Source organism: Lissotriton vulgaris, chromosome 2_1 (assembly GCF_964263255.1).
Source record: "Lissotriton vulgaris chromosome 2_1, aLisVul1.2, whole genome shotgun sequence".
NCBI lineage: Eukaryota > Metazoa > Chordata > Amphibia > Caudata > Salamandridae > Lissotriton > Lissotriton vulgaris.
The window spans coordinates 1,678,571,797-1,678,583,809 of NC_141687.1; the positions used below are offsets into that span (position 1 = coordinate 1,678,571,797).

General features: G+C 39.9%; 1 protein-coding gene across 2 annotated transcripts in view; it reads right to left on the reverse strand.

The window, feature by feature from the left end:
• Positions 1-587: 587 nt before the first annotated feature.
• LOC147733078 (uromodulin-like) overlaps positions 588-12,013 on the reverse strand; it is a 300,392-nt gene continuing 288,966 nt past the window's right edge. For both annotated transcript variants that reach the window (XM_086958921.1, XM_086958920.1), the window contains exons 9-10: positions 7,145-7,177; positions 588-925 (exon numbers count right to left, since the gene is read on the reverse strand). In XM_086958921.1, the coding sequence (XP_086815047.1) occupies positions 861-925; positions 7,145-7,177 (98 nt within the window). In that variant the 3' untranslated portion in view covers positions 588-860. The remainder of the gene's footprint in view (positions 926-7,144; positions 7,178-12,013) is intronic.

Sequence of the window (12,013 nt, forward strand, 5' to 3'; positions counted from 1 at the left end):
GTGTGTATTTTCCAAGTGAAAGATACCTTTTCATCTGTGGAAGTGGTCTTTCCAGGGCAGAGTTCTGGTGTTTGCTGACCCAGCATAGTTTTTGTTCTCGTAGGAAGTTCTGCACAATCAGTTTAGGAAAAGGGGCACCATTAGACTATACTTCTTACTCTGTGTTCTGGTGCTGTGGATTATCTAGTAGGCATCTCCATGGCCCCTTTGGCAGCAGCCTTATAAGGACAGACAGTAACCTGAATACTGGCAAAGTCTTTCCCTGTAGCGATGTAACTCTTAAAGCTGGCAGAAATTAAAACATTAATTAGGCACTATACAAACATATTCTCAACAGTCCAGGCAAACCCAAAAATACAATACTTTAGATTGAAGTCGTGGAAGTGCTCTGCTGTGTGCTCCTTAAGGGTGAACAGTTTAAAGCCGGCCATGCACTAATACTGAGCTCCCAACAGACCTATAGCATGTCACTCACACACATTTATTGAGCTTTAAAAAAAGCTTTAAAAAAGCACTTGCAGTCCATACATCATATGCTAATCCTTTAAAGAATATGAGTCACTACTAACAAGTCTAGAGTAGAGTATTGTTAGGCAGAAGATCAAAGGTTAGTGATGGATTTACAAACCCGAATGGGTGTTTGATATAAAGGTGAATAACTGGAAATTTTAGAAACAAGTTGTATTTTTCTAAGACAATATTTTGAGAGTCCATCAGATGTCATCAGTTAGCTAGCGAGATTTTTCCAGAGGATGAACCAGGATCCTTATCTGCAGTGGTCATTCTTGGTTGGTCAGTGTCCTCTATGCTAGTTCATTGAGCATGCCCAGAGTCTATCAGAAGCAGACATTGTTGTTGAATCACAGGAGCCTCAGTCCCAGAAGTGATAGCAGCAGTGAGTTCACTGTCCAGATCCAGGAGAAACCTAGAACCCAAACATCAATAGGGTAATTAAGTAATCAGGTTCACTTATTAAAATATCACATATGACAGAAGTGAGGTCAGTAGTGGAAGCCTACATTTACCTTTAAGGATCTCCTATGAGCAACAGACTGCAGGCAAACACCACTGCCTGGACTTCACTTTAGTCTGACAAAGTATACATGGGCATTGGTGGGTGAAACATCATCATCCACACAGTATATACAACAAATGGGAATAAGGACTTTTGGGCTGTGGAGCTGTCCTTTGTCATTTCTTAAAGTATGGCCGGCCAATTTTTCAAAAACACAATGTGGACAGTGGACCACTTTAAACACCCTACAAGCACCAATCCAACTATTTCCAATATTTGCATATAAAGATTGTTTTTCAAAATCGTGTGCAATATTCAGAATACTCCCTGTCCAGAGAGCATAACCCAACAGCTTTGGGTAAACACGAAATTTGCAACAAGTTCCGAAATGCACCACTTTGACAGTCAAAATTACACCATATGTTGGATGAAAAAGTCTATATTTGAAAGAAGATAATCCAAATAAAGGAGCGCTGAGTCCAAAATTTGCAAGCAAGTGTTCAGGATTCTTTTAATTTTCAGATCGAAATACCAGCCAACGCGTTTCGTTCCTTCAAAGGGAACTTCTTCAGGGCTGTGAATCGTGAATAAACATACAAAAAACCACGTGTAAGTACCTACAACAAACCAATATAGTGCTTAATACATACATAAACAATCCAAATTAGCATTACCAAGGGCAAGCTAAGGTTAAAAACAAGCTAATATTAAAATTGCAGCAAGAAATGGAAGAAATGTATTCGTGGGGGGGGGAAAGGAAGGGGTTATCCTATCCTATTTGCCCCAATCTTTAGCTGCATTAAACATTTTAAAAAAAAACGGGCACATGTTAAGGGGTATAATCTCCTACTATGTTTCCCTGTTCCAGCCATTTGTGTCTAACAATGAATTTCTAAATTGGGACACATATCGAATTTCAACACATTCAGTTCAAATATCATAATATTGTCCTGGTTACAATTAACACACAGCGCTCACATTGTTTGGCTTTTTTGTCTTATTTGTGGCTTTTCTATTTGCCAGGCTCATGACTGCTAAGCATTTTCCAATTATACACTCGATTAATCTGTTGAAAATAATTCATATTACCACAAAGGGAAAAGGATTTTCGTTTGTATATCATAGGATAGCCAATACTAATGCCAAAAAATGGTATCAACTAAGCAAGTCCATTTCTTTAGGGATATATCTATAACAATTCCTACAAGTCTAAGGTCAGTTATGCTGGTCTTGACAGGCACATACGGCATCGCTACACTTGTCTCCAAGTCCATCAGTTAGAGGAAAAAGAGCACATACATGTCTGGAAATGACTATTTTCGTGTTTCTCATGTGGCAAGGAACAAATGCAATATAATAAAACAGTGCAAGGGTAAAAAATATATATATAAGGCTCCTACCAGTGATGATAGATGACAAATAAGGGAATTTCCTGAGCCGAGATCAAAGATTAACCATAGTTATATATATATCCTATGTCAGAATATCGACGAGTAGGTAGGGTCACCAGATATCAATTTCAGAAAGGTAGTTGCCTAAAAATAATGTATAAAGAAAGACAATATCTTTAAGGACATAAGTACCTTAATTTCATAGCTTTCTCAGACTCTTAGGACAATCATTTAGTTTTTAAAGGCATATCAAGGCCTTTCTTACAGTAGGTGCATATAGTCACAAATTACCTTATATCCTCCAAAAGGAATACACCTTATGAAAGCCTTCCTGCAGATATTTCAATTCTCTCTATTGTTTCTTATTTTTCATTTCTTCCTCATTAGTATCAATGAGCTGTTAAGTTTCTTGCTGAATTATACCTGCAAGAATGTTTAGAAATATGGCTAATTCCATTATAGAGCTATGACAGCTACATAAATCATACTATGTCAAAATGAGACTTCTAGAGGGCGCATGGCGAGAAACGAAGTAAAGTGGCATACCTTTAAATATTTTGAAAGTCCGTATTATTCACTGTCACTTATTCCAATTTGGAAATCCCTAATTGACTCTGGCGATGTGGTCACATTCAGGTAGTTACCTTAAAAGAAAGATTTTTTATATTACAATACATAACCATTCTTGCACTTATTGCATGTATTCACACGAAAACGGACATGTTGCAATTTTTAAAAAAAGGCTTGAATCAGAGGGAGCGGCCACCCTTACTGTTAAAATGTGTTTGGAAAAGCTGAGCGAAATACTTCCATGTTGCTCTGGTTCGTGACAACATTGTGTCGGACCCTCGGGAAGTAATGCAAATTATGTTGCATAGCAAGTGGCGTTACGACTTGTGTTGGCCCCAGGAACCGATAAATGTGGCCAAAGTAAGGTCATAAACGCGCATGACAGAGTTATTTAAAAACGTGACGGGATGAATATTTAGTCACGTTAGCCGAATGCGAGAGTATACTAAATACACCCATGGGCTGTCTTGCACATGCTAAGAAAATGTTGCGTATTATTTTTCATGACATGCTAGTCATGTACAGGAGTTGCGAGAAACGAAAGCAGAATATCGAGAATCCTACCTGTGGGGGTCCCAATCGTTATCCCCAGTCGGCGTTTCACAGTGCTCGCGCCTGGTCTGTTCCGGCCAAAGTTACCGTCCTCTGACGGCGGGAGAGTTTTTAAAGTTCACAACCTCTCCACGTGTTGGCGGCTGGTAAAACGCACGACCCAAACCACTACTAGGAGGGTCGAAAACGGCCGCCATTTTAGGCTAGTCAAAGGTAGACTGGTTCCAGGTTGTAGGGAAACGATGTAGTGATCGGAGGGACAGACTGTAAAAGTTATATGTAGCGTGAATGGATAACAGATAAGGCGCCGGCTATGAAGGGAATAAATAGATGAACCCATAATGACAAGAATAAATAAAGTCGACAAACTTGGAGATATTGCAGGAAAGAAGAGTAAGATAACTGATGAAACTGGGGGTAGGTCAAAAACCAGCATTCTGACATTAGAGGAAATGGCTGCTCAGTTTACCTGTTGGGAAAAACCCGGAGGGTACATTTAATTTATTGAATATCAACATTAGATTGGGAAAGCAAACTTTTTGGAATAAGTGACAGTGAATAATACGGACTTTCAAAATATTTAAAGGTATGCCACTTTACTTCGTTTCTCGCCATGCGCCCTCTAGAAGTCTCATTTTGACATAGTATGATTTATGTAGCTGTCATAGCTCTATAATGGAATTAGCCATATTTCTAAACATTCTTGCAGGTATAATTCAGCAAGAAACTTAACAGCTCATTGATACTAATGAGGAAGAAATGAAAAATAAGAAACAATAGAGAGAATTGAAATATCTGCAGGAAGGCTTTCATAAGGTGTATTCCTTTTGGAGGATATAAGGTAATTTGTGACTATATGCACCTACTGTAAGAAAGGCCTTGATATGCCTTTAAAAACTAAATGATTGTCCTAAGAGTCTGAGAAAGCTATGAAATTAAGGTACTTATGTCCTTAAAGATATTGTCTTTCTTTATACATTATTTTTAGGCAACTACCTTTCTGAAATTGATATCTGGTGACCCTACCTACTCGTCGATATTCTGACATAGGATATATATATAACTATGGTTAATCTTTGATCTCGGCTCAGGAAATTCCCTTATTTGTCATCTATCATCACTGGTAGGAGCCTTATATATATATTTTTTACCCTCGCACTGTTTTATTATATTGCATTTGTTCCTTGCCACATGAGAAACACGAAAATAGTCATTTCCAGACATGTATGTGCTCTTTTTCCTCTAACTGATGGACTTGGAGACAAGTGTAGCGATGCTGTATGTGCCTGTCAAGACCAGCATAACTGACCTTAGACTTGTAGGAATTGTTATAGATATATCCCTAAAGAAATGGACTTGCTTAGTTGATACCATTTTTTGGCATTAGTATTGGCTATCCTATGATATACAAACGAAAATCCTTTTCCCTTTGTGGTAATATGAATTATTTTCAACAGATTAATCGAGTGTATAATTGGAAAATGCTTAGCAGTCATGAGCCTGGCAAATAGAAAAGCCACAAATAAGACAAAAAAGCCAAACAATGTGAGCGCTGTGTGTTAATTGTAACCAGGACAATATTATGATATTTGAACTGAATGTGTTGAAATTCGATATGTGTCCCAATTTAGAAATTCATTGTTAGACACAAATGGCTGGAACAGGGAAACATAGTAGGAGATTATACCCCTTAACATGTGCCCGGTTTTTTTAAAATGTTTAATGCAGCTAAAGATTGGGGCAAATAGGATAGGATAACCCCTTCCTTTCCCCCCCCACGAATACATTTCTTCCATTTCTTGCTGCAATTTTAATATTAGCTTGTTTTTAACCTTAGCTTGCCCTTGGTAATGCTAATTTGGATTGTTTATGTATGTATTAAGCACTATATTGGTTTGTTGTAGGTACTTACACGTGGTTTTTTGTATGTTTATTCACGATTCACAGCCCTGAAGAAGTTCCCTTTGAAGGAACGAAACGCGTTGGCTGGCATTTCGATCTGAAAATTAAAAGAATCCTGAACACTTGCTTGCAAATTTTGGACTCAGCGCTCCTTTATTTGGATTATCTTCTTTCAAATATAGACTTTTTCATCCAACATATGGTGTAATTTTGACTGTCAAAGTGGTGCATTTCGGAACTTGTTGCAAATATTATGGCCGGCCAATTGATGACCTACAGTTCCAAGGAACCTCATATACCTGTGTATTTTTGTTTCAAACAACCGTTTAAATCATCCATCTCCCAAACTCTGTTATGCATAGTCCTAGACCTGCACCTATCTTCGAGACGTCTGACCCCCTACACACAATAGACACTGTTTTCATACGTCCTCTCCTTGTCTTTCACAAACATTTCACTCTACACTCATTTGAGGTACATCTTTCCCATTGTATAGCAAATAAATATCTTCATACTTCACTCATTAGTTGCCTGTTCACCTTACAAACACCTTACAAACAGCAGTAGGAGCTTCTGGAGACCTCGCCTATGTGTGCTTATCACTAACGGTCACAAAAACGAACTGACAGATCACAGAGTGACCAGCGATGATCAACACCCACATATCAGAATAACCAATGAAGCCATGACAACTCATTCATAGAGCGTAGTGATGTCAGCGAAGGCCACACAACGTAATTGAGCGTTCACAATACTGCCAAAGGAGACCGTTACATCTCACTCATTTTAACATGGCAGCCATCTTTGTAAGCGAAAATTAGGCTTGAGATTCTGCTCTACACTGTGCAGGAAATTAAGGGCCAGATGTATCAAGATACACTTTTGCGATTCTCAAATAGCGATTTTTTAGGAATCGCTATTTGAGAATTGCAAAATGGTATGTATGTAAAAAATCGCTATTTTTTAGCGATTTCTTAAAATTCCTTAATTGCGATTAGCATATTGCTAATCACAATTAAGGAATAATTTCCCATTCATTTCTATGGGCCAGGAGGCCCATAGGAATGAATGTGAAATTATTCTCAATTTGCGATACGCAATTTGCTAATCGCAAATTGAGAATAATTTCAAGGGTGCAAGGGTGTCCAAAGGACACCCTGTTGCACCCCTGAAATAAGCATGGGTGCATATGTGGTGCACATACATGCCTTAAGGGCATGTATTTGCATCACATGGCACTTTGAAAAATGCAAAAATGGGCATTTTTTAAGAACTTCGCAAATTACCAGCAACTTGAAGTTGGTGGTAATTTGCGATTCCTTGGGGACAATTAGCAATTTTTTTGCATCATACATTGCATTTAAGGAATCGCAAATTTTGCGAATCCTTACATGCAATCGCAAAATAAGGAATCGCAAATTTGCGATTCCTTATTTTGCACAGAAATTTGCAACATACATACCATTTTGCTCAAATGAGTTCGCAAACGCCGAAATTCTGTGAATTTCGGCATTTGTGAACCCATTTGAGCTTCATACATCTGGCACCTATGCTTCATGGGGTATCTTGGGCAGTTGAGACACCAACTCAACTAAACAGGGACAAAAGTGTTTCTTTGGTGCAATTCTCTCAATCAAAAAATGTAATTAATTAAAAGTTACACTTTGAGACCTATGTACAATATGGAAATTGGAAAACAAAAGGGCACACTTACGGCTGGAAGCCTCATTGTATTCACCTGGGTTACCTACGAAGACAAAATGCACAATATGCTCATTGACGCAAACATATATAACCTTTAATCTTTCTTGCGCATTTTAAACCATACTTGCTACATTATGTAATTTGCTTGTGTTTTATCCTGCTCATCTTATTGCAGACGCAGACTTTGGAGCCACTAGTATTGTGTTAAAACATACACCACATTTCTTATCACACATGTCATGTTGAATACCACTGTTTATGGATAGTCTGTCCCAGAAAATAAAACTTTATTGCAAAAACTAACAAAATATATGGTGCTATGTTACAGTCATATTTGTGTTTAAAAGATTCTGTCCCATTTATAAACTTTTATTTTTCGAGATAGGCACCAATAGACTTGGTCTCTCGTGTAGGATTGGGCAGCTCCACTGTTAAGTAGTTGAACCATTGAACGCACAACCATTGCCGGGCAAATAGTGACCAGCCCACACATTTGAAAGTTTTCTACCTGCTGGATGGCGAATTTGTGCAGAAAGTACTCACAACAAATGATTAGAAGCAACTTCCTACAAAACTTCGTAGTACCAACCTGCCATGCGGTTGCATCACTGTGGACAAGTAGACTTTTTTTATTTTCCCAAAACAAAACCCCTAATGGGTGTAGCTTTAAGGTGGGGTGTTTTCGGTGTGACACCCTCTTAATAAATGCATTCTTGGCTTGGCAGTTGAGTCTGGAGCCTAAAGTGTGTTATCTTTGTGTCATTCGGTCTCGCCTATGCAGCACACCTGCGCAACTAGGCAAAAGAGACCTTTAGCTATCAGTTTTGCTTCTCAGCTAAAAACGTGCACGCGTTCCATTGCCTTCGATGACAACGCTTGCACGTTTAGCGATTCACTTGCGGGAGCGAGCGCTGCCATATGGTAGCAATTATCGCTCTCGCAAGGGAATCGCGCAGCCCCCCTCCTCCCCCTGCTTCCCGGCAGCCTGCTGCGCTTGTTCATAATTGAATATGTATTTTTCTCAAAATACAAGAGTGATCTGTACAAAGGATCTGTGCTCGCTCTCAACAATGTTATTTCTACATGACCACCAGGTGTCGCTGTAGGCACAAGATACAACTTTTCTCAACAGTACGACATAAAAGCAGCAGAGGACTGATCAAAATATTCAGTGGGTAGTCTTCAGTGTCACCAAGAATACTATCGCTAGGTGGCCACATATTACAGAGTATTTTTCCCGTCACTAAAATGATTTGTCTGTTCTGATTCTGCTACCTGGGAAGGCTGTTACTTCAAATTATCACACATTATGTTGGCTTCCAGCCATCAATGCGCTTTTGGACAACATTTAAAAACACTATGGCCCTCCTTTAGGAACAGCCCTGTTAATTTGGATATGTGCGTTTATGCATACATTGCAGTTACGAGTTTTGTGCTAAATATCTGTATGTCAAACATGACGATATTGAACCGGAGGAAAAATGTTTGGTAATTACCGATTCATTTTTACTATGGTCGGTTGGCACCAAAATCTGCATGTTAGTGCCCCCAAAAATGTAATTGGTGGTATTTATTCAGGTGTGCTATTATCACACTTACTAATGCTCAGTCACTTGTAATGAAGGCGGCTAGGCTTTCAGCACCATCTAAGAACGATCTATACAGATTTACAATTCTTCTGACATGTTTTCAACTTGTATTTTTGCTTTTAGCTTATATTTCAGTGGAAAAACATACCACGTCATGATAATTGTCCTTATTTTTTGTTGTTGTATGTCTTTGATTGAAAATAGCAGCCAAGACAATAAAGGACGCGTCCTGTGGTCTGTGATTCAATTTTGCGCTACACAAAACTTGATAAATAAATAAATACATTCTTGGCCAATAACTCATTCTCTCCGTGTCTACATAAAATGAATGTGTCCTTGTGTGATGTAACTGGTGCTCGTATAAAGCACTGCAATATCTTTGGGTCGAGTTTTCACCATATAAAAAACTGCAGGGAAAAAAACATAGCCACGCCCACAAAGAGACTCGCGGGACGGAGGAAGTAAAGGACCCCAGTCATTTGAATAAGAATGAAAATCCTAGCGTATAATTTGTAGGCTCTCTACAGATGTGCAGGACACACAGTCATGGCCTAGCAGGAGAACATGTAGTCCCTCCCGCTGTGGGTCAGGGGTTTGCATTGCAAGCACCCTCAAAAACATGGCTCGTGGGCTTCTGTTTCAGCAACAAGCCCTTTGAGCAGGAGCGGCTTTAAGCTCATGGTGGCACTGGGCAGGGAGCGTTGCTAGGGGGCCCCGGAAGAGGGGGTCTAGGCGGGGTGGAGCGCGGAGGCCATTGAAGAGGGGGGGTCAGGGTGTTTGGAAGTGGAACAGAGTTGGAGGCCGCCAAATCCCTGCCAGGGGCCACTACGCAAATATGTATCCATCCTCTGAGGATTATTATATTAAGGATGTATATTGGTGTGCTGGCCCCTGGGGTTTGGTGGCCCGGTGCAGGTGCACAGCTTGCACATGCCTAAGGCCGCCCCTGCTTTGAGCACTTCCAAAGACAAAATCAACAGGGCAAGTCAGAAAAAAGTTACATTGGGGCAGGAGGACACATCTTTCTTTACTGTGCTCCGACGATCTTCCGGACTTCTGCTGATACTAAAGAAAACTGGTGTCCATGAGATAATCTCTTTTGTTTTGGACTACAGCAACAATACCTTTTATTTGGGCGGTTCTTGTGCGTTCCTTAAAAATGTTGTGAAGTACTATTGATTGTTTACACAGACTATTTGGTGGCTTCATGGGCTGAGATTCCATAGCTGGACACCTTTACTCTCTGGCCTTGAGTTTCTAAACAGGTGCATTTAAAGGAACTGTTAAAGAGGCGCCTAATGACACGAGGCTTATATTTTCAGAGGCTACACTCAGTCCTGTTCCACAGCTCTATTTCCTGCCTCTTTGGTTTTACTGTAAATCCTTAGGATGCACCTCGTCAGAATTTGTGTCTGTTCTTTATCATTTTTGCTGGCAAAACTGGTAACTACCTATAGTTATAGTTGATAATGGCCCACCTTTGCTACCACAAAAACAAGCCTATTGGCTATTGGTCTTTCTTTTGGGACCTTATAAGTATTAACTTATGCAGCACAGTATCCTTGGTGCAACAACAACTGTTGCATTGGCTAAACACTTGTAAGGTCCCAAAAGCGAGACCTATTGGCTATGCCAAGGCTTGCTTTTTCTGGCCATGAGCCAGGAATGAAAGGCAAAACAGTGAAATATGATATGAATGGGAAAGAGAACGAGAGAGACATAGATACTCATGTGGCTGAATTTCAAAATGTAAAACTGGATAACCCGGATTTAACACCAGCTTCCCTGCTTGTCTTGATGCACATATTTTATTTCACAGAGCCTCCTTTTTTATTAATACATATGTGTGTACTGTTAAATACTTGAGTTCAGGATGTGAGCTGCACCAGCATCTCTTATACTTTATTTAATAGACTGGAATGTTGTTGCATCTATAATAAGATTCTAGGCCACATTTAGGATTTACATGAGAACAGACTTGCCTCTTAGTTCACTGAAGGCTTTGTGGTTGAGAGATGACTCCTGAATGTTTCGCAAAATCACGCTTAATAAATGTCTGTCTATGCAGGGATGCGATCTGCTGTACTAAGGCGAAATGCTTCCACATGTTAAAGAAATAACATTTTGTCTACATTTTGAAGAGATTCTATCATATGTTTACATTGTGTTTGCTGCACAATATAAATGCCAAATGTTATCAAGGTTTGGCTGATGGAGGAACTCTTAGAGCCATGCCAGAACCATGGCTCAGCTCTGGCTCGGCTTGCCCTATTCATTTTCCTACATGACTTGTGCTTTGCGCATAGGGCCGTCAGTCACTTCATCAAATGATTTGTAAAAGGTGAGGGCTAGAAACTGAGGGTCCTGACCCATGCACTGATTTCACAATGCTATAATCAGAGCTACTCATAGCAGAGATGAAAAGGAGTGCTTACAGTGGAAATCCATTTAAAATAGGTGATCTCAGGACAGGGACTCAGGGCCATTATGTTGTACATGACAGTAGTTATGAGTTTCCAGGGTGAACTACAAGGCCCAGGAGGGACCAGCAGAGCGTAGTTTCAGCAGGGTGCATGAGGTTTGACACCCTTCAAATGCATTCTTGGTTTGGTAGTTGAATCTGTTGGACATGAGCTGGGTCTGTTATGTCTATGTTGTTTTTTTTCGTCATCTTCATTTCTAGCTTTTACCTACTTCTTTTTGGTTTTGGATCTTAAATACATATCGTGGCGTTTTACAAAAATGTAGTAAACCTGCACCCAGAGAAGAACTCCTTGAATGGGTACACATTTTCTTCTTTTTGGAAATCACAAACATTGGCAGCGATAGGCTAGGAAAGGTGTGCCAGTCTCAAGTTTCCCGGAATGTTACTGGCATTGTACCATTCTAGACAAGGCCCTCCTTATTCAAATCATTACTGACCTTGCTCATCATGGAAACAGTCCATGCCGAACCTTGTTCATCTCACCCCTCCACCCTGCATTCCATTGCTCTTTTCATTGGGAAATTTAAGGTTTACATCCCCTGTATCACACTGACTGTGCTTCACCCTGACCCCAAGCCAGGATGTGTCAATGGATTACAAAAAGAGATATACCTAACTAAGTAAGACATTATTTCCAGCATGTGAGGGATATATTCATAGTTTTCATGCCAAGACTTCATTGGTATGCAAGGTGGTTCTGAGCATAAAAAAACTGTAAGGAATGAAGTCGGAGGGGTCGCTCTCCAAAGAATAGCCCCTAGAAATCCATCCTTCCCAGTGGATGGAAGGAATTTTCTTAAGGCAG